Genomic DNA, 24,319 nt, shown 5'->3' on the forward strand with positions numbered 1-24,319 from the left:
TGTCTAACTACTTTTTCTACTTCTTCTCCATTCAAATGGTAACTTAATCTCATGCCCTGTAGGTCTTCTAAGAATTTTCTAAAATTTAACTTTTGGATGGGGAATTCCCTCTGTGGCTTTCAGGATATCTTCCGGTGTCCATGGTCTATAAACTAAGAGTCGGATCCTGTCCTGCCTGTGGATTTGGTACCTCTGAGTGGACATATCTCTTCCTCACTCATAGCTTGTGAATTTCTATTCATTTCATATAATTCAGTTTCCCCTCTCAAGTTACGTGTTCGAGACCTAGTCTCGATAGGATCCCTGACAAATGGTTGTGATTTTGCAGGAACACCTGGGTATAGCGGAGGTGGATTAGTTTGTCCACTCGCTTCATATTCTGGTAAGGGAAGTGGAGGGGGCGGAGGAGGGGCCGTTGCCATTACCAAGTTATTATCTTCTTTGTCTAAGAACATTGCTTTTGAATTTTTAATTTTTTATTCTCTGCGATTTGCTTCCTCAAGCCACCTATGTGCCTGAGGGACTCCTAATTGCTGTTGCTTTTTTAGCTGACCTTTCGCGTCTGTTTTAAGTTGTCTGAGTGAAGATTTATCTAAATTGCCATCAAATTTGTATTTATCAACCCATTTCGTATAGTACTTAAAATTATCAGCACGCTATAATTGCATATATTTTGCGTCTTCAGTTAGGGGTGGGTCTCGGGAAGTTTTCGTGCACTGATTTCCCATGTTGCCTTGGCTAAGCTGTAAATTGTTACGTAGCCCTTCTTATCACGTGGTACCACAGTTCTACACCTTTTCACAGTTTATCTAGAATAACTGTCTACCTATTCTGTTTCCCTGATCTATGACAAGACCGTAACCTTTTTGTCCCGGATCTGCACATGCAAATCTTCCTGATAAAAAACAGTTCTGCAACTAGTCCCTGATCTAAAACAGAAAAAGGTAAATTCCTCCTTACCTGACCCTCCGTGAATTGATCCACCGGATTGTTGACTCATCCTCCAATCAGATCAGAAACAGTGGCTGGCCTCTTTCGAACGACAATTCAGTCGGGGGTCTTTCAAAACAGAAGGGCCGATTTGGCCTGTTCTCCGTACGGATGCATGCCACCGGGGCCCAATTCTGACCTAGACCTAGAGCGAGAGGTACTTTCTGGTCCGAAGGACCAAACTGTCAAAGGAAAAATATACTTTAAAAATGATCAAAACACAGTAGGTTCAGGTTAAGGTAATCTTGCAGCAAGGAGACAAACGTGCTATTACAGAGTTTGTCTAACTAGAAACAGGAAATACTTTCATTTTTATACACTTTCTAATAAGACATTGCCTACCAAGATGACGTAGCAAATTACAAGTCTTTTCATCATCACTTATTGACCATTAGTCTCATGATTTTTCTGCTGATCTATCAATTTTTGTGAGAAACTTCCTAAGGAAAACAACATGGCCTTGGTTACCACCGGTTAGATACATGTTATGTTACCATTCAAGGTACTATGGCTAATTCAAGCACAAAGCTAGCAGTTCATTTCTCTAATAATCCTTTGTCTACATTATCTCTAAGCTTCTGCAGCTGTACATGTTCTCATACTTCAAACAGAGCTGATTGTTTAGAATCATTACATTTACAGAATATAGCATTGTTCATTCATTCGTTCCTGACCTAGCAGATAAGCACCTGCTTCTCAAGTACATTTCCAAAAGGCATAAACATGAATATTGCTGTGCTAGCAATTACTAGGTCAGAGGGCATCTTGCAAGTTTCAGAAAGCACACTGCAGTTTCAAAAAGCATCTTTTTCAGTCTCGTATGAAATTCAATTTATATATATAAAACAGTGCATATAAAATAGAATGAAAAATGTGTTAACTCATTTAGCTTCTAATTGGCATTAAGCATACACACATTAATACATATTTTTCTAACATATGGCATACCTTAAAACAGCCTAAAGGCCTTGGTATACTGGCCGGATGTTGGGCCGCCCATGAAAGGGGGATCCTCGTTCTAAAGAATACTGCAAAAGTGAACGAATGGACCTCTACTGTTCTGGTAATATCTTGCACAACTGTACTTTACTCTGCAAATGACACTAACATCCAAACAGATGCTTTATATACTTTTGCAGCCCTTTGTTGTACCGCAGCTGGACAACCATGACTACAGTGAAAACTGCATGAGATATCCACACATGTGTCTACTACAAGTGTACCCATGACAAAAAATGACTGTACACTTGAGGGAAGTATAGTCAATGTGGATTGCTTATTAACCATGTATTTAGTGGCTAGCATTTCTGCACCACATCTTAAAATGCTATTGGGGTGATTTCTGTACAGCCATATGGCTGACCTGTGGTGTGTACCTTCTGCATGCAAGCTGTGCCCTTATCCAACCAGGATGGCTAACGCCTGACTGGATGTATGCCATGCAGTTAGTTTCAGGGTCATTTAGTCCATGCTGAATGGGCTCTTCATCTTGAAATAAATTGTGATGAATGACTTATTAGTGGTGGGCAGGGGGGGACTGACCAACTTGTTGCCCTGTTCCCTAACCTTCCTTTTACAGTAAAATGTTATTGGGGAGAAGCTACTTTTACAGTGGACTTTTATTTAGATCCAATTCTTTCCGGTTTCAGAAACAAATGGCACTGGTTGCTTTCCTGAGAATATCAAGTAGCCTTTTGGCCAAAGATGAGCATTGTTCTTCAGTACCAGTCCTCTTATCTCGTAGCTGCATGAGCTTCTGTAAGTCTCCTGTGAGCTTTTCCAATGTATTTGTGTGGTTTTTTGCCCTTCAGATTTACACTCAATGCTGAGTTTCTGAGGCTGATTCTTCACTAACCACCTTTCATATTTCAGATCTACATGTTCTCAACTGGGGATGTCATTTGAAAGATTGTTTGTTTTAAGATGACCTTCCAGTTTGTTTCCTTCATTCAAGAACATGACTGTTAAACACATGAAAGAAGTTTTGGATTGAACTGGATGAGGTGTAGATATTACCTGCTAAATTCATCAGGATTGAGACACTGACAGTTCATTCCACAGTCTGTTCACTGCCATCATATTACACCCCACAACCCCCAGAAAGCATAGGGAGTTTAAAAGTGTGAATGAGGTCTGGGTTTTATTTCTGAGTAACCAACTAATACCTGGTCCATCCTCTGGGGCCAGATCTCTTCTGCTTAATCCTGTTTCATCTGTGTAGTAGTAATCAAAATTAAGTACTATTCCTCTACAGGATGACTCTGGTTACAGTAATTCTTGCTGTGTTTGAATTATTGTAATATGATTGAGAGCTGCCAGTAGGTGGGACAGAACATAGATGAGCAAATGTCTTGCATTCATTCATTCATTCATTCCTCTATGATGTGTAATAGCAGACAGTGGCATTTAAAGGTATCGTTTTGTTTTGTTTATGCACTGATTTTTAAGCTCTACACTGGCTCACATCAGAGTTGCTGGTACCCTACCAGTCTTGCCAGTCTGCTCCAGTGGTGGCTGCTAGAGATTTTCAGGTATTGAGTTGGGAACCCACTATGGATAGGAGCTCTTATTAGAAGTCAAATGGTACCTAAAATTTGTTTCCTATGATAAATGACACAGGAAATATGAAACTCATCAGGAGTGCAGCACCCCTCGCCCCCAAAAAAAACCTAATACAGTGCACCTCTTTTTCAGTACTGGAGCACATGCCTCGTAGCCTCTCTGCATTAAAACAAAAAAAGTCACTGTCCCACAAAATCCGAGCACGTATTAGGTAGCAGAGCACTCATTTTCAACCTAGATAATATACTGTAGCCCATATAGACGTGTTGTATCCCTAACACTTTAACTTTATCAAAACTGTTCTAAATTTTAGGTAGAGCATGGCTAAATTATGAGCAAAACTCATGGTGCAATGCTGAAATATCAATTGATAGATGCTGGGATCGCATTCTGTTATTTCCAGTTTCAATGGGGAGCTTTGATCCAGAGGTGGCCTTAATCGCCACGTTTTTAAGATCTATATTACGATACCACATTGTGATACAGCCTAAACCTTAGGTATAAAAATACAAATTTAAACTGTTTCCTTCCACTCATTATATGAAGCAAGTAAAATGGAGCGATGCATCCGGTATGGCATCCTACTCCCCAGCATATGTTGTGTCCTCAGCAGTCATGCGAGGTATCATGGCTATCTCATGGCAGAGAAGTGCTATAGTTTGGTAATGTGTACATTTAAAAAAAAAAAAAAAAAATCCCAACCCGCAATAATGACGCACTGTGTATTTGTATGAACAGTGAGGCCTGTTTTTCAGGGTTGGTCTCATAACTCCAGAGTGTACTGTGTGACTGACTGGATAATTAACATGTAAAGCAATTTAGGAGTACAGCAGATATAAAGATGGCTCCACTTTTCTGCCTTGTAAATCCAGCTAAAAGAATGGCAAAGGTGATGACTAGGGGATCATCCTGATGAAGGCTGTGTTGATCCTGTGAGGGAACCTGAAACATTTGTCTGGATTACTCTAGTTATGGTCAATAGAAATAAGTACACTACTTCCTAGTTAAGAACATGCGACATCTGGAAGGTATGGCAGATACCATTGATGATGGCTTCTTAAAGATGTATGTATGGCAGTAGTCTCCATGGATACAGAAGGAAAGATGCTCATCCGTTATGACCGCTAGCAGTTTTGGTAGCTCTCAAAACTGAAAACCCATGAGATCAGCCTGGACTGCACTGGATGCAGTCCATTATAAGCAGGGCTTGGTGACAGACTAGCCATATGATGCCTTGATTCATCTTGAAACACCATGCAGCATAAATTGCTGTAGGTTCTTGCATACATAGACTGCAAAGGCCAGTGGAGGCGGCTTGTTTCTAGACTCGGTCGGTTTCAGTTTGTTTGGGAGTATTGGTGTGGTTTCCAGTGTTTTGTACTTTGCAAGTCTGTTTGTTGATTTTAAAAAGTTTTTGTTCCATATGAGAACTTCATCAGAACTAACGTACTTTGTACACGTAATTACCTTTAAAATTAAAAAAAAACACTAACACTGCAAGCCAATAAAATCCAAACCTATTAACTCTATCTAGACCTTAAAGCAATAATGAAATCTATAGCATGTATAGTTAAATGTTTTAATACAAAAATATTAATAAAAGCCTATAAAATGTATAAATATGTAAACTGATATGACTTTATTTTAGTAAAATATGATGTAATTATTAACACCAAAATGCTATTGAGTGAAATCTTATTCCACCCCAGGCAGTGGGTGACATTCAATTTTAGCTGCCAAAAAGAGTTCCATAGACTCCAGTTTTGCTTCCCATAAACCACCTCTAATTGTGATTTGGAACCTTGTTTTTTAACCTCTGTCTCCCAAACTTTGCAAAAAGAACTTCAGACTTCCAATATGGGAATCTGTGACCCTGTGGCTTCCATTTCTAATCTATGGAACTCTAGTCTGAGTGTTTCCAGCATGAGCACATGAATCAAAATGCAGTTCCTCCTTATCTGGGAAATGCAGCTTATGTGGCAGTAGTGGAGGGTACATCTAATACTCATCAATTAACTTCCATTGCTTTTGGTGTTTCTCCGGAAGATGCTGTGGTTCATATTTAATACAAAAAGAGCTTTTTTGACTGGTTGAATAGCCCATTTCACTCTCCCATGTTTTGGATCATGGGACAAAAAGAGAACACTTATTCAAAAGCTACAGCAACCGGAAAAGACACTGGAGATGTCCTGCAAGAGGAGTAAATATGGTTAACCTGTGGATTTACTTAGTGTGGTGGTTGTTTGAAGAGGGAGTTGATTGAACCCAGTTTAGCACTATAGCAAGTTTTTTTTTTTCTGTCTGGGTGAAGGTTATTGATGTTGGCACAGAGTTTTTGTTTACTCTGGGAACTGGTTTTGTGTGTTTATATAGTAATTTTTGTTCATTACTTGGTTCCATAGAGAGCAATAGGTCTGGTATTTTTGGATGAATTTTCTGCCAGTTTTTTCAATCTTTATTCTCAAGTCTTATGACTTGATACTGATTTTTTTTTAAAACTAGATATTTGAGGAACCATTGTTCTGAGAAGGAAGAATTAAGTCAGTGTCAATAGTTTTGAGCCTACAGGTCTTGATTTCATGTAACTATTAAGTCCGCACACAATCGTGATACCATGGCTGAACTGGTACATATGAAATTTCCAGGAGGTGGAAGAGGAATTCCTCTAGTACAAAAAGTATTGGCAAGGTATTCTCCAAATAACAAAATCCTAACTGGTATGCCAAATATCCTGTTGAAACACCATCTCTTTTTCTAGCAGTGAGGCCACAATCCATTTTTCCATTACCTGGGATTTGTTCCATTTTAATCTGCCATGTTTCCACATGCTGCTTTTTGGGCAATGCATCATACTCCACCCTGCACCTTGCAAAAAGTTGGTACCATGGCTGCACGAACATTCGGGCAAAAACATAGCCAGCCTGCATGCATCAGGCCACTATGCACTCTGTAAATACTGCCAGATATGGCTTCAGAGATGGGTTCAGTTTTTTTCTGTATTGCCAGTGTTCTTTAGCTGAACCAACAGGCCAAATATTGATCTAGAACCCCTTGAGGTGGGAGGGGGTCCAGAGTTGGTTGAATGGGAGGTGTAGGCAGACTACCACATCTGCAGAGGTATTCTCATAAAACTAAGTCAAGCAAAACACTCCTATCCTTTAATGGTATGTTAGTAAAACTGGTTAAAGGATTAGTCAAATCGCTAACTATAGAAATAGGATTGCTGACTTGTTGGGGCTACTGGAAGCCTCAATGAATTCCTATGTGGTTAACTGCCCTGTTATCCTGTAAAATGCAAGAGAAACACATTCTATGAGTTTTTACTTCAGAGATTGTACACAGTGGTAGTTGAAGCAATGGAACAAATTCATAACCCACAAGAAATGGACTGGCAGACAAACCTACTTACTTTCTACCCCTTTGCAATAAAAGCATCACAAGAGCATATGACATGGATGCACCTTTTTGGGGGGATAGAGGAAGTAAATGATGAAACACCATGATTACTGACCAGCTTGGGAAGGACAAGGTCCTGGGCATAGATGATAGAAATGGAAGACAGTCAAAATTGAAGAAATATGAGGGAAGTGAACAAAAATACAGTAAGATCTAGTCTAAGCAAATTCCAGCAGCACAGAATGGTGTGGTGGTGACTGCAGAAGAACATATTGTTTAGAGACTCTATAATTGAGGACTAAGGGTATTCAGATGCCCAGTGCAGGATCATGGTGGGGGGGGGGGTGCTGGTCTGAGCAAGCTGTGTTTGGTCAGAGCCATACCTCTCAACTCTCCAGCTTTTCACTGAATATCCAGATTTTTTACTCACATTTTCCATCTGTTCCTCAAAATGTTTTCTGGCAAATCACTGACTATTAAGTAATGAAATACATTTTGAGTTTCTGACTTCATATCATTCATAAAATCCATGCCAATATAAATCATGTTATTCTAACAACCCTTATATTTATAGGAGCAGTATTTAAAATGTGTCCCTATTTCTGGGCCTTTGTTCCCCCATTATTTAGGCTCTCTCCAGACATCTTGTGCTAAGAGGTTGAGAGAAGGCAAGACATGGAACCATGACAGGAAAATTCAAAGGAGTAGACAAAAAGGAGGGAATCCAAGAACTGGATAGGCTGGTGCCTGCTCATACAGGGAGAGATGAGGGAAGAAATGAGTCTGTGCACCATAAGAAAAATAATTACCTGGTAATGACTGCATGTCTAAGGAACTGGGAGATTAAAGCCAGAGAAGTAATGGAATCAAAAGGAGTAACTGAGGATGAAAAGGACTATAGGGATCTGAATATGAATCTCGAACAGAACTTGTAAAATTGGTAAACCACTGTGAACTAGTCTCACTCAGAATTCAAAAGTGAAGATCACAGCTTGGAGCAATGAGAGAAGCTTGCATGGTAAAGTAAGAATTTTAAAGACTGGATTTCCCCATATTATCCAATGTCATAAATTTGGGGAGTCTGGCTTTCAGGTACATGTCATCCAAAAAGGTGCAATAAATGACCAAGCCAAAGTTTGGTTTTACAGTTTGTACATGCAAACCTGCACTGAGGTAGTGATAATGTGGTGGACAAATCTGGTTATGAATGGATTACAATGCTCAAGGCTGTTGAAGGAGTCTGGTTTCAAATGATACAGTATTTAGTAGATTTTAATAAATAAAGCTGAGATACTAGTGGATGGCTGTTTATGTATATATGAGATGGTATTTAATTGTATTAGATGTTGCTGTTAACTTGGGGAAATGTTCTTAAGTGAAGGCACTTGTTGAAGGCACTTGTTAAAGAATGGTTTGTTTCTTGGTTCCTGCTGTGAATTTTATTTTTTGTAAGATTTTATTTTATATATTTTTTGTTACATGGCCTTTTCTAGGATTATATTTCATATTTTCATTTTAAAAGTAACCTTTACTGTCTGAAGCAGTGAGCAAATGTGTTGTGGTACCTGAATGAAAAATGGAGACTAAAATTATGGAAACGGCAGTCTTTGGTCTGACTGAGGGTGAAATAAAATATATGAAACGGTCACAAAAATAGAATCAAGTGCAAAGAAAATATGGTGACTATGGGAAATGGGAACAATTTAAATAGGCGCAGACAGAGAAGTGAAATAGAGGACTGGGTCAAAGCAGAATTGGCCATTCATCTGCACCCCCCCCTCCAAATCCAGGACAGGATGTTAGACTGCTAGACTATATTCCAAATCTTAGAGATTTGGATTAATGCAAAATGAATGACCGATATTCACCAGACTGGGAGAAATGTCTGGAGAAGAGTAAGGAATTAAAAACCCAGGAAAAGGAAGGGGGTAGGAGAGGTAAAATTTATGAATACCTGAGGGAAGAATGCAGGAAGCCCCAAAAGAGATGAGGTAAGGTTAGGAAAAGGGAGTGAAGAATGCAGGAAGCCCCAAAAGAGATGAGGTAAGGTTAGGAAAAGGGAGAAACTAAAAGGCAAAAACTCATCTAAATAACAGGTATAGAAAATGCATTAGGTGGGAGAGCAGATGTGTTGCTCAGATGGTACCTCACACTGAATAAATTATAAAAAGGAGGAAAACTCATGCATCTTCAGCAGTCAGAAAAGTCTGACATGCAATATATTTTGCCAGCGTACTTGGGCATAAGATCTGGATGAGGATTTATGAAAGGGGGGGGGGCATGACTCCTGGGAACTTTACATGTTTGGTATAGAGAATGAAGAGTTTGAGGAAGAAAAATGTGGGCAATAAGATTAATGGCAATAAAGGTGAAGAATGTGATAACTAGAAAACAAAGCAAGAACCAGTAAGGGGAGCTGGGCAGAGGATTTCTAGACATTGTAAGAAGTCTTAAGAGGGGTGGGAGAAAAGGGGGAGAAATGGAAGGAGGTTATAAATTACTACCAGTCAAAAGGGGGATGGGGGTTAAAGTAACTGAAGCAGCGAGCCACTAGTGAAGTAAATGCAAGAAGCTTACACAGTATGCAGCTATGAATGGATGTAAGACTTTCTTTATATATAAAAAAAAAACTGTTAAACTTGGAAACCAGCAGTGGTATCATGAACAGACCTAGTTAAGATTACTTACATACTGACTTCAAGGGACTATCGCTGTCTTTGCACTTTTGCACCAGTAGTAACAGCTGAGCAGGAAAAGATTCTTTCCAGAGAACCCCCCCCCCCATTCATCCAGCTTCAGTGACAACCACATGGAATGTGGGGGGGAGGGTTGTAGTTTACTCACCAGAAAGGATTCGTTTTTTCCTTACCTGACTTTCATTGCTAGGTTAATTGTTTGTTCAAGACTTGCGATTATGGTGATTTCCTAGTTGAAGAGCAAAAAACTGTTCATGGGGAAACTTGAGTACCTAACTGTCCAGCAATTTCTTTTGGTCCAGTGGTAACCACACAATGCAGCGGGTCCTGGGTTGGGAGGGTCAGTGTGTTCCTTTCCTATTTTAGGTGAATGTTTTTTATGCATTTGAAAGCTTTTGGAGTCTACCAATGCAAATGGGGTATAACATTAGTATTTCTTTATTAGGAAATTCTTTCTAGAATTCTCACTTGTAGTTCTGTGAATTGCCAATGGGCACTCTGAAGAAAAGACTAGTTTTCCCCATAATCCTCTCTATCTTAGCTTGTGCACTGTATGATGTTTCACACAACAGAACTCTCTACACTTGAAGGCTAACAATAAATGGTGAGAGGGCCTTTACTACAATTTTTCTAACTTTTGGACCCCCTGAAATAGAGTTACAAGCAAGTAGTGTTCTAGAGTACTCTAGCCTGCTTATCCACTTACAACACTGCAGAGTACTGTGCACTGCTTCGCCAACCAGTTGATACCGTAAGATTCTTGTATCTAGATTTGTACTCACAGCTTTGTGGAGACATTGTTTAAAATTTTTTTTGTATCTAGTCAGTCAAAAATGTGTATGCGTGAACACTGACAATATCATGCCACTGTCTTCACCCCCCCCCACCGGTATGTTGAGTGGGTCCCTATTAGATCGAAAAATCAAAATCTTGGAACGGCTTAGAAGTTATAAATGACATTCTTCATAATTGCTATTGTGAGATTGCGGTACATTGAAGATCTGATCTGAAAATTTGCCCTTTATTCAGTGTAGTGTGATCTCTTGAGCTGGAATATATGTTTAGCGGGGGTGTGGGAGTGCAGCCTCCCACAATAGCTATTTTGAATTCCTGCATTTCCGCTCATATCAACGTTCAAGATTTTGAAATTTCATCTATATAATATAGACCTGTTGAGCTGCTTTGATATATAAATGTCATCTCCAAACAAATATTTAGATGATTGCAGTAGGATAGAACATTTCATTCCAGCAGTATCGTCAACTTGCCAGTGGCCAGCAGAAGTCATGCCAGGACTGTTGGTGTATAAAAACCTTTGATATGGTGGTCAGTTTTTGTTAATCTGCTACCTATGCTTGATCCATGCACCATTTTTAGCCATTCTGGAACTGTAAAGTTAATTGTGTAGTAATCTTGTTGACATTTATTCTCTAGGACAGCATTAAAAAATGTAATCCACTTGTCCACTGTGGGTCCACAGAACTTGGTGGTGGTATGCCTCCAAATATGCGAGACATAAACATTCTGCAATATCTTTTATGTAGTAAACAGCATCTTAATCTACAGGAGCACATCTATAATCTTTTTTTTATTTTTTTATCTAGGTACTGATGAAGATACTGTTGTAAAAATCCTCGCATGCCGTAGCAATGCACAGCGTCAGGACATCAGTGCAGCTTTCAAGAAAGCATATGGCAGGGTAATTATCAAAACAAAACTAATTTTTTTTGCCCTGTCAGTATACTTGTAAGCATCTAAAAGGCCAGAATCTAAAGGCACTCATATGGTTGACAGTATTTGAGTGGGCTCTTTCTTGGATGCGTCGAGGTTTGAACCCATTTAGACCCATTTCATACATAATAAATTAGCTGCTGCTCAAAATAAGTTGACTCCTTTCTATTATAGTGGCTATATTATTCTAGAAGTAATTTGCAGACTTTTTTATACAGAAAGGCATAACTGATCAGCCAGGAAGAGGACCGGGCTCAAGAGGGATTTGAGTGAGTGCAGACTCTGGTACAAGTAGGTGTCTTCATACAAACCTTTGCTTTTGTGGTACACTAGTATAAAGCATATTGTCACTATGACCAGTACATCTGCAGTCATGCACCTTCATTCCTGTAGGTATGAGCCAAATCATCTCCTCCCATTCAGGTGAGTGAACCAATGCTGACTGCCGATACCCATACTGCTGCTGTGTTCTGTAGCACCTGTGATTAATCAACAGTGGATTATAGTCAAGAATTTATTTTTCTATGCAATAGAGACAGAAATCCTCATTTTGTGGAACTTGCCACCTATTAAATGTGCAAATCTGTTTGATGCAAAAATGTAGTAATGGAGCACCAAGATTACATTCCAAAAGTGAGGAAAGGGCAGGCTTTGTTGGGCATCTGCTAGTATCAGACAGGCACTTTGCATTGGCTGCTACACTACAGCATTAACAGACTAACTGCTGTCAGAAGACTATTGTGAAGTACAAACCCCTTTTAAACTGTTGCTTCTGCTTTGTGTGGCAGTCTTACAGCTTTTAAAACTGCAACAGGCTTGGAGCTCTGATGCTTTCTAACTTTGTAGTACATGGGATCTCTCCAAGCAGATGCTATAAAGAATCCTTGTGCTTCTGATCATAATCCAGTTCTTCACATGGATATCTTTAAATTCGTACATGAGGTGAGTTTCTCAACATCATGTTTCAAACGGGGAAGCTGATTATGATCTGAAACCCAAGCATAATCCTCTGTTAAACTCTTCAGGGCAAGACTGTAAAAAAAGGCAGTTCTCCAATAAAATTCTCAGATAATGCAAGCAAATGGAGCAATTCAACACATTTGCAATCTTAATGACAAAGTTTGACTGTACTACATACTTTGTATTATATAAGGAGGAAAAATGGGAACATTGTACAAGATCTTTTGCTCAGTTTGCTATGTAGGTTTTACTTATAGCATAGTCTGATATGAGAACAGTATTTTATGTTCATTGCATTACTTCCATTTAATAGCAATATATAGTGTGTGTGTGTGTGTGTGTGTGTGTGTGTGTGTGTGTGTGTGTATATATATATATATATATATATATATATAAAAAACCTACAATTGCACACCTTTGTATTCTAATACAGTGCAGTATCTGAAATGGATATTGCACATACTAATGGCATTTCCTAACATGTTCAATAATTCTGCAAAGGTTTACAGAGGGAAATAAAAGTCTTGTGCATCTAGGATCTAGTTGCACATTAAAAGAAAACTATGATAACCTATCTGGATCACCAAATGGGCTTCTATTATAGCTGCGACATTTGACAGAAACAGCTTTATTATGCTGCTCACACCTCAACAAAATGAGCTGCCTAAGTGTTCTGTCATACTGACACATTTAACGGGTAAATGAAGGGTTTTCTGCTGTTTCAGCTATTGTACTACCTGCAAGTACTTCCAAATGGCTCTTGGCTTCCTCCACAGTATTTACAAACCATTTCAAGAACATTATCTTCTACACAAATGACTTCTCTTCTCGACTATAGAATGCTCTTGGTGTCCAACTTGTCTGGGTGCCCGCTAAGTAATCGGCTCCTTTTCTGTTTTCATGTTTATTGCTTGCTGGTCTGTTTCTTATAGCCCTTAATGTAGCCTCTGATATAATTTTATTTTATGGAATACAGACAAACTCTTAAAATTAAGAAAGATGTCCATTTAACATGTATTAAATTTACAATTGGCAATAATGGCATGGGTACACACACAGGAAAATGAGATGTGGTATGCACCTTAACCATGCAGTCATGCAGACCTTGCATAAATTGCTTTGTTTCTGTCATTCCTTAACTTCTCATTTTGATAATTCTCTATGTATTGTTCTGTATTTTACAATATTTAGTACTTCAGTTGGCTTGCATTCTGAATTCCATTTTCCAGACTTGACGTTTTTGGTGGCCAAAAACATTAAACTTAAGGCCTTGCTGTGGCTAGACAATTCAGGCTCAGTGCACCAGCTCAAAATAAGTACCTTGCATACAACCATATGCCCACCCCCCCAACATTTCAGGCAAAGACTTCTGCAGTGAGTTCTGCTTGTTACACTCCCAAAAACATTACTAATTACCCCTTTCTTTTCCATCACACCTCCATTTGCTAACCTGAAGAAACATGTTCTGAACTCCACTATCTATGCAAATGCTTCAAAGAAATGCTTGTGAGCCATACAGATGTCCTACTGTTGCTTTGGGAATGGACACTGGAAAGGCACTTCATAATCATTTTCTAACTACCTCCTTGTTGATTTCTATAGCTGTCGAGCATCATTTGATATTCCATGCTAATTACCCTTCCTTTTTAACTGCAGCAGTGCAGCTTCTGTTCTAGCCTTAACTAAAACCTCTACCAAAGCGGATAATTCACTTAGTATTACTCTGTTTGCCTGCACTCAGCCTTCCTTACCTGGGGGTAAGTAACCTTCTGGCCAGACTTCTACCTTGACTCACCCCACTCCTTTCTCTACTTATTTGCTCCTAATATCTTGGTTCCTTTGCTAATTTTCTCCAGTAAATTCCAACCCCCCCTTATATTTTCCGTATATCTACTTGTGGTCATCCCCAGCAAAATCTTCTTTCTCCATTCCTGTGTTGGCTTGGTTCTTAAAATACTTTAAAATAGTCATGCAGATATTATATTCATAATCTCCTTAAGGACCTGTATCTAAAATCCAATTATGTCTTCTGAAACTTTCCACCCTGACTTCATAATCTAACTTTTTCCGCATTTATTTTAAAACCTACTTCTGTGATGCTTATAAGCCTTCACTGTGTAGCTCTGGATTATTCCCTTCATATTTGGTAATGATCTTCCCTATCACTGTTGCAATATTCCTTCCAACAGGGATCCCCTGCTAAGGGTAGCCTGACATCCAGCCAGTATGCCAAAGCCTTTAGGTTGCCTAAGGTACACTGTATGTCACACTCATGCTCTCTGCATATAGCATAAGGCATAAAGGTGACGTCCTGAGGTCCCATCCTCAGAGCTTCTTAGCTACCAGTCAGAATGTCTGCTTCATTGCTGGTTCACCAAGCAGCTTGCAGATAAGTGCCCCATTAGGTTTCTTTGCTTTCCATCTTTTTTTTTTTTTTTTTCTTTTGTTGTTGCTTGTTTGGTTCATGTCATCCAGAAAGGGTAAATGGCAGTGCAGGAGACTCCCCATAAAGACAGTAACGAGCAGTGCTTATTTTGTCTTGGCACTCTCCATGACTGTACGTCTAGTTCCATTTGTCAGGCTTTCATTTCAAAGACTCTCTGTAGTTGACATTCCTCTTTAGCCATGTATTTAGAGAAAAACATCTTAAGCTTTTAGCGAAAGATACTATGGAGGGTACTTCCACTCTGAGGATCAGCCGTCTGTGAAGAAAAATGCCAAGAAGTCTAGGTCCAGTTATTCTGCTGTATAGCCTCTGCCAGATGTCTCTCCCAAGGCAAGTGAAAGCCCAGGGGGATCACCCTGCTCGTCTGGATTCCTGTACCACACCTGCTTTGGAGGCTGGCATGGATCTATCCTCATGTACATCCCTGGAGGCCTTGCAGACATCCATTATGGGTGTTGGGGGGAACCATGGCTGATTCCTGAAGGGCCTAGGGGTTTTCCTTAGGTTTTGTTTAGAGAGGAAGTTCTGACTACGATTGTGGAATGTTGTCTGTCATCTGAGCCTCTTAAGTTTTACAAGGCAGATGTGCCTTTAAAAAAGAAACCAATCAAAGCATGTTTCTCCTACTGTCAGCGATCCTCAGTGAATGGCAGAATTTCACTTGTGGGGGTGGGGGTTGTTTAATGTCCTTATGGCTTTGAAACCTCCTTGGAGTTTCTATTAGTGCTCTACCTTGGTCTTCTACTCCTCTTAAAAGGCCTAGGGAACAGGATTCCTCTGAGGAAGAGGTGGATTCAGATTTAGAATCCCTTGCTTTATTACTAATTCCAGATTCCATCTCCTTTAGACTATGGTTCTGAGGAAGAGAAGTCCACTAGTCTTGATAATCCTTTTGAGGAGATTTCCTTTGGGGGGACAATTTCCAGGATGATGGAATTTTTAAAATGGGATTGTGTCCAGGTTTCTGAGGTGCAGAAGAGGTATTATGAGCTTCTGCAAATGGATTCTTCCAGACCCTCTGTTGTCCTTCCTGTTTTGGCTGCCTTGGTGGATGCCTTTTTTTTCCCTGCATCTCTGGCTTCAGGCTTTGGACCGAGCCTCAAAAAAACTGGAGCGAGCACCTGACCTTTCTCATTTAAACATTTGGTCAGTTCAGATTCTGTTCCTTTGCTGCTTCCTCTGGCTTTTCTAGTATCCCTGAATGCTTATCTTCACATTCCTATTCATCCCTTTTTCAGGAACTTTCTCTGCTTCCCGGCATTTTCAGTTGTCTGCTTTGCCCTTTGGCCTTTCTACTTCCTCAAGAGTGTTCACCAAATACTTTGCTGCTGTGATTGCTTTTTACAGGCTAAGGGGAAAACAAGTCATTCTCTATTTAAACAATCTCCTGTTTCGGGCATCCTCTCCAGAGATCTACTGCAGAATCTTCACTTTGTCATTTCCCTCCTGCAAAGCTTCGGGTTCACTATAAATTTCCAAAAGCCCTTTCTGAATGCTTCACATTCATGTGTTTCAGGGTTGCAGAATCCATACTGTTCCAATGCTGGCATCCCTGCTTTCACCCTAGGGCCCTAACTCTCATTTCTTTCTTTCAATTCCTTCTTCCTCTGGCTTTAATCACAGGGATTTTGGGTGGTTTTAAATTCAGTTTGGCTTCAGTATTCTTATCTGCTGGACTTCTTCATTCCTCCTCTTCCATGTCTCAAGCTGGAATTTCAATGGCAGATTCAGTTGTTGACTCTTATACAGCTTCCCTTTTAACCCCCCTCTTCCCTCTCAGAAGCTGTTCACAGATGCTTTAGATGTGGGATGGGGAGCATCCTTTGGTGCTCTCTAATGGTGCAGGGCCCTTGGTCACCTCAACAAAGGAAAAACCACATCAATGTCAAAAAGGTGAGCACTGTTCTGCTGGCTCTATAAGCATTTCTCCCTCTATTCTCCCCACGACCTCTCAAGGTGTTTACAAGACAATACTACAGTGATATGGTATGTCTGCAAACAAGGGGTGGAAGATATGTTCCTGCTTTATGCTGGTTGGCTCTTCTAGTGTGGGACCTAGCTATCCAGTATATGACTCTCTATGCAGTTTTATATACCCTCAAGTCAGAACATTGTGGCAGTCTCTCTGAGCAGGTCCATAACACCAATCCCACGAGTGGATGCTTCACAGGAATGTATTTCTATACATTGCCCACAAGTGGGGTACTCATAAAGTAGATTTCTTTGCCTCCACTTTGAACACAAGACAATACTACAGTGATGTCTGCAAACAAGGGGTGGAAGATATGTTCCTGCTTTATGCTGGTTGGCTCTTCTAGTGTGGGACCTAGCTATCCAGTATATGACTCTCTATGCAGTTTTATATACCCTCAAGTCAGAACATTGTGGCAGTCTCTCTGAACAGGTCCATAACACCAATCCCACGAGTGGATGCTTCACAGGAATGTATTTCTAGACATTGCCCACAAGTGGGGTACTCATCAAGTAGATTTCTTTGCCTCCACTTTGAACAGACAGCTTTTTTGTGCCAGAGTCCCAGGTCCTCTGGTCTGGAAGGTGGAGTCCCCCCTCTCTTTCTTTCTTTTTTCCTGGAATGGGATATTTCTTTATGCCTTTCCTCTTCTTCCCCTCATTCCTAAAGTCCTGATCAAAATACAACAGGATTCTCCCAAAATATTGCCGGTGGCTCCCTTTTGGCCCAGATAACATTGGTTCCCCGATGTCCTTCATGGATGCATCTGCAGTCATAACAAGTGGGTTGTCCTGTCGTCAGGCAGCCCTGCAGTCGGCCGGATTCCAAAGTCCGGGTCCGGCTTCGGCTGATGTCGCACTCCACCCGACGTCATCTCTGTTGGTCTTCGGGTATAAAAGCATCAGCCGACGCCATTTTCCTCAGTCTTTCTTGCCGCGTGGCGCCCGAAGCAGAAGCTGTTCGCAAGTGCCGGTCGGTCGGATCCAGAGATTACTTCTACCGAATACTACTTCGAAGACTTCTAAAGCTAAGTACGCCGTTGGGGACTCTTTCTTGCCTCAGCCGATGTCAGAAAAAGTTAACAATTGTTTAACCTGTGGGAAACAAATACCTCATAAAGATTTCCACTCTTACTGTCTGCCTTGTTTAGGCCCAGCCCACGACGTAGCAGCCTGTTCGCCTGTGCCTCCTTCAACCGACAACGCTTAGGCGTCGGTCGGAGTTTGCAGAACAGTTTTTCGGTACTGATTTTGCGTACATTATGCCGCCGGATCCTCCGACTACCCAATCTTCCAAAACGCAAAGATAAAGACCGACACTCGCGGTCCGCGGTTTCGGCCGAAACCACGGTAAAGCAAACCGCGAGTGTCTCGGTTTCGGCCGAAACCGAGAAAACTGATCAAAGTACAGCTGAACCTATTCTTACAACTGAGGCCCCTGCTACAACTCTTGAATCGACCTCAGAAATTTTACCCACTACGGTGGTTGACTTATCAGACACCATCCCTTGGATGTCTCTACCCCAGCACGTGGTGCTGCTAGGCCTCCAGCAGCCATGTCCATTAAGGCCTTCGCCAGGGCTAAAGCAGCCAAGACTACTAAATCAGTGTCTGTTAAACCCCCCACATCCAGGCCCTCTTCTAGTTCTCAAATGCTTTCTTTGGCAGAAGATTTAATTTCTTTAATTAGAGGAACTCAATCTCACCCAGACAGGGCCTCTCAGCCCCCAGAGAAGAGACCTAGGGCAGAGCCCCCTGAGCCAGTGTCTTCTGATGATTCTGCTGATGAATCAGACATTACTGACCAGCCAGAGGCTCCCTTCTCCAATTTTGAAGATTCTGATGCTGAAGAATCCATTCCAGCTGCTTCCCCACCAGAAGAATTCTCCTTTGGGGAAACCTTGCATGCCATGCGAGAACAGTTCCAATGGCAGCAACAGGATTTTTCAGACTCCAGAAAAAGACTTAGGACCTTTCTGCACCTCCCACAGCACAGGCCCTTAGCTATACCTCCCGTTCTCTCTGTGGTGGATGATGCTTTCAATGATGTTTGCTCCGCTCCAGATTCTTTACCCCCAGCCCCTGCCAAACCAGACAGATTTTACAGGGTGCCAGATACTCATCACCACCTTTACAAGGCCCCACTTGCAGACCCAGAAACTATATCCCAGGGTCCCAAGGCAGTAGCCGACCACAGCTAAAACCCTATTCCTTCTGAAAGGGAAGCAAGGTCATTAGACAGATGGGGTAAAAAGGTCTACACTTCAGCTACTCTCTCAGCTAGAGCTTTAAACTGTCAGTTTCACATGATACAATACCAAGAGTTTATGCTTGATCAGTTAACTAAAAAACTAACCACTGATGAATCTTTTGATAAGAAATATGTATTAGAGATGGTAAATAACATACAACAGGTTAGCAACCATTCCTTAAAATGTGGCTATGATGCACTGGAGGCTTCATTTAGATCAGCCATGACAGGCACAGTGATAAGAAGGCATGCATGGCTAAAGGAACAAGCTTTACCGGATCATGTTAAAGCTAAGTTGCTAGATGCTCCTATGGACAAGACAAGTTTGTTTGGTACACCTGCCCAGCAGGTTATGAAGAAAATGGAAGAAAAGGCAAAATCTGTTCAAACTGTTAAAGATTTCTTGCAGGTTCAACCCCCAAGGTTTAGCAGGAACTGGCCTGCCAAAAATTGGTCCTTTCCTGACTCCACAAAATTTCAAAGGGGCAGGAATAGGCGTTCCAGAGGCAGAAACCAATCTAGAGGAGGTGCCTACAGAGGACGACAGTGGCAAGGTAACAACAGAGGCACAGATGCAGCCACTGCCACTACATCAGCACAACCACAGTGACTTAATCCTAACTCCGCCTACCAGGGAACAAATAGCAGCTCCTCTAGGCGGAAAGTTAACCTTATTTTCAAAGAACTGGCACTACATAACAAAAGACAAGTGGATTTTACAAACCATAGATCAAGGTTACCGGTTTCACTTCCACACTTTACCAGTCAAAAGAGGAATGCCAAATCTACCTCCAAATCAAAAAACAGAGGCTCTACGCCAGATAATGGAGTTAGCAAACATGAGAGCTGTGGAAAGAGTGCCAACAGCAGAACAAGGAAAGGGGTTCTATTCCAGACTATTCCTAGTTCCAAGAAAGGAAAAAGTTGGAGACCAATTCTCGACCTGTCCACCTTAAATACATACATCATTGTCCCAAAATTCAAAATGCTGACCCTACAGCAACTTCTTCCCATGCTGGGCAAGGAGTCTTGGCTGGTAACTCTAGATCTCAAGGAGGCATACCTGCACGTCCCCATTCGACCAATCTGCAGAAGATACCTCAGATTTCTTGCAGGATCAGAGCACTATCAATTCTCAGCATTGCCCTTTGGCTTATCTACTGCCCAGAGTATTCACAAAATGCCTGGCATCAGTAATCGCCCATTGCAGACTACAGGGAATTCAGATTTACCCATACCTGGACGACTGCCTACTACAAGGGGACAACAAAAGCAAGCTGACAACAGATTTACAAAGGGTCATTTACTTGCTACAAGGACTGAGATACACAGTCAATTTACAAAAGTCAAGGCTGATACCATCCCAAACAAGGACATTCTTGGGCTGAATTGGACACAGTACAACGAATGGCATCCCTGACTACAGAAAAACAAACAGAACTTCCTCTTTACTTCTTGGCACTAACAAAACTGAACGAGTTAACAGCAAGAAAATTTCTGCAGGCCTTGGGCTTCATGGCATCATGCATAATCTTGGTCCCATTTGCCAGTCTACATATGAGGAAACTACAGTGGTACCTAAAGAATTTATGGTCCCAACACAGACACAGTCTAGAAACAGAAATCCCACTAATTCCATGCTTAAAACAGGAGTTCCTATGGTGGGCTCAGGCATGCCAGTCAAACCCAGGCCTACCCTTTCGCAGATGTCAACCAAGCCAGACCATCACAACAGACGCTTCAGACCTAGGATGGGGGGCCCACATGCTGGACAAATGCGTGCAAGGATTGTGGACACAGGATCAACTTCACCTGCGCATCAATCTAAAAGAAATGCTGGCAGTAAAACTGGCGATCCAAAAGTTCAAACCATTCCTCAAAGAGGGCCAGTTGATGATAAGGACAGACAACACCACAGTCATGTGGTACATCAACAAACAGGGAGGCACTCATTCATACCCCCTATGCAGAATGACCTTGGAGCTGTGGACCCTGGCACTCAGCTACAACATTCAGTTACAGGCAATGTTTGTACCGGGGAAAGACAATACTCTAGCAGACATATTAAGCAGAACCACTTCGGATGCCCACGAATGGAAGCTGCACCCGGACATCTTCAAGACCATCTCAAAGAAATGGGAATGCCACAGATAGACCTATTCGCATCACCTCTCAATCACCAGCTCAAAAATTCTGCACAAGGACATTCCACCCACTAGCATGGAAAGTGGACTCACTCTCCTTCAACTGGAAAGGCCTAACAGCATATGCATTCCCACCTCTTCCTTTGATACACAAGGTACTACTAAAAATCAAGGAAGAACGTCCAAGGATAATCCTGATAGCCCCAAACTGGCCAAGACAACACTGGTACCCACTACTGAAGAGCATGTCTCGGAACAATATGTGGCCAATACCCCTGATGCCTTTGATATTAACTCAGAACAACTACAGCATCATACATCCAAACCTAAAAACGCTGCAACTGACTGCATGGAACATCACATAGCAGCAGCTAATCCAGAACTTTCCCAAAGAGTTAAAGACATTATTCTTGAAGCACGCAGACCTTCAACAAGAAGGAACTATGCTGGAAAATGGAAAAAGTTTGTCATTTGGAGTTCCGAAAGAGGAAAAGATGTGTCAAACATAGATATGCCTAACATTCTGGAGTATCTGGCCGAACTTCTTCATTCAGGCCTGTCCTACTCCTCCATCAAGATACATGCATCAGCTATTTCAGCAGAATACAGCTTTGATCCACCTGTTTTTTCGCACCCTTTGCTCAGGCAGTTCCTCAGAGGAATCAAGAATGTAAAACCTCCAAGGAAACCACCATTACCAGCCTGGGATTTAAACTTTGTGCTAGAAAAGTTGACACTATCACCCTTTGAACCAGCAGCAACAGCAGACCTACAACACCTGTCATGGAAAACTGCTTTCCTACTGGCAATTACTTCAGCAAGGAGGGTTTCAGAACTACAGGCCTTAATGGCAGTGCAACCCTTCCTAATCTTCCACCAAGATAGAGTGTCCATGAGAACTAATCCTACATTTATGCCCAAGGTGGTATCCAGAGTATCTTTAAACCAGGCAATCCACCTACCTACCTTCTTTCCCAACCCACAAAACAGAGGGGAAAGAATACTGCATACCTTGGATGTACATAGACAGCTACGCTACTACTTGGACAGAACAAAAATAGCAGAAAGACTGACCAACTTTTGTAGCCTATGCAACAGGAAGGGAAGGAAAAGCTATTTCCAAACAGACAATCTCCAAATGGATAGGAAATTGCATACGATACTGTTACTCCTTCCATGGAAAACCAATTCCACAGAACATAAGACCTCATTCTACAAGGGCAACAGCCACTACCACAGCCTTCTTATGAGGAGTGGCAACCAAAGACATTATTGAGGTGGCTACTTGGACCTCCGTGCATACATTTGCCAAGCATTATAATTTGCCTCTATATTCCAGATCCCGAGCAGGGTTTGCCACTGCTGTACTGCAAGGGATCCTAAACACACCATAATCTACTTTTATCCTCCTCCCTAGTTGGCTATGGTATTCTACCCATTGTTATGACTGCAGATGCATCCATGAAGGACATAGTACAGTTTTGTACCTACCATAAATGTAGATGTCGAACTGGATAGCATCTGCAGTCAGGATTACCCTCCCTCCTTCCCCTCTGTGGTACTCCTAGGGTGTTTACCCTCCTAATAGCTAGCTGTTGGGGAGTCTTTATGGTGTATTTGTTTGTATATATGTACATATATGCTTATTGTTGTGTTTACCTCTATCTATTTGGAAACATTGGCATCTATCCAAATTTTAGCCTGCAAGACGGCTACTGGCATCTGGGGCAAGAAACACTGAGGAAAATGGCGTCGGCTGATGCTTTTATACCCGAAGACCAACAGAGATGACGTCGGGTGGAGTGTGACATCAGCCGAAGCCGGACCCGGACTTTGGAATCCGGCCGACTGCAGGGCTGCCTGACGACAGGACAACCCACTTGTTATGACTGCAGATGCTATCCAGTTCGGACATCTACATTTATGGTAGGTACAAAACTGTACTTTCTGCATTTAGCCAAGGGCAATCACAAGTTGCCTCACAGAGTGGACCTACTCTCACAAGACAAAGTATCTCTCCTCCATCCTCGCCTGCCTAGTCTTAAACTGTCACTGCGGGTGAAAAGGATTTTGATTCCATACAGACACCTTTTTCTCGGGATGTGCTTAGGGTCTTGCAGGAGACCACAATTAGGAAATCTTACTTATCCAGTTGGAAGAGGTTTTCTATTTGGTCTTTCTCATAACATGGATCCACTTTCTGTGGATGTTCATTTGGTTCCATCTCATTTGTATGAATTGTTCAGTGCTGGGTTGGCTTATACTTCTGCTAGGGTCCACTTGTCAGCTATTTCTGCTTGTCTACCTTTATCTCCCTCTCTAGCTTCAAGATTTGAGGCTAAACAGCTTCTTAAAGGCATCCTTCATATTAGACCTTCCAGGAAGTCTGCTGTTCCTCCCTGGATCTTATTAATTTTGTTTGAGAAATTGACCCAGGACCTTTTGAGCCTGCAGCTACCACTTCAATGTGGCATTGTAACCTCTGCTAGTGGAGTGTCTGAGCTTCATGCCCTTATGGCTTGTTATCCTATCTCTGGTTTTCAGTAAGGACAGGGTGTCCCTTCATACTAATCCTTCTTTTATGGCCAAAGTGGTGAATGAATAGCCTTAATTAGTATATTAATTTGCCCACGTTTTGCTCTTCTGTGCCATCTATTAGTGAGAATGTTCTGCCCTTATGGCTTGTTATCCTATCTCTGGTTTTCAGTAAGGACAGGGTGTCCCTTCATACTAATCCTTCTTTTATGGCCAAAGTGATGAATGAATAGCCTTAATTAGTATATTAATTTGCCCACGTTTTGCTCTTCTGTGCCATCTATTAGTGAGAATGTTCCGCACTCTTTGGATGCGCATATACAACACCGCAATTTTTGTAAATCCTATCAGCTTTTTATTTCTTTTCATCCTAGGTCATTAGGATTGGCTGTTTCCAAGCAAAGTATTTCTTTGTGGATATCTAAAGCCATTTCCTTTCCCATGGCAAGAGTCTTTCTTCTGTTACGGCTCATTCTACTAGGGCTGTGCTGCTTCTGGTGCTTTTTTTTTTTAAGGGTTGGGATACTGACTACTTTTCCTATCACTGTAAAATGTGGAGCTTTTCTCCCCAGGCCTCCACTGAAAAAGGACTTGTCCAGGCCTAGTAAACATAAAATAAATGAATAAAACTTCTTTA

The 24,319-nt window shown here is 41.4% G+C and overlaps 1 protein-coding gene across 1 annotated transcript in view; it reads left to right on the forward strand.

Moving 5' to 3' along the window:
* Positions 1-24,319, forward strand: part of ANXA5 (annexin A5) — a 309,430-nt gene that overhangs the window by 72,162 nt on the left and 212,949 nt on the right. Inside the window, exon 4 of the mRNA XM_044061534.1 lies at positions 11,249-11,343. Coding sequence (XP_043917469.1) covers positions 11,249-11,343 — 95 coding nt within the window. The remainder of the gene's footprint in view (positions 1-11,248; positions 11,344-24,319) is intronic.

This window comes from Protopterus annectens, chromosome 2.part0, assembly GCF_019279795.1.
Source record: "Protopterus annectens isolate FY-2018-M chromosome 2.part0, PAN1.0, whole genome shotgun sequence".
Taxonomy (NCBI): Eukaryota; Metazoa; Chordata; order Ceratodontiformes; family Protopteridae; genus Protopterus; species Protopterus annectens.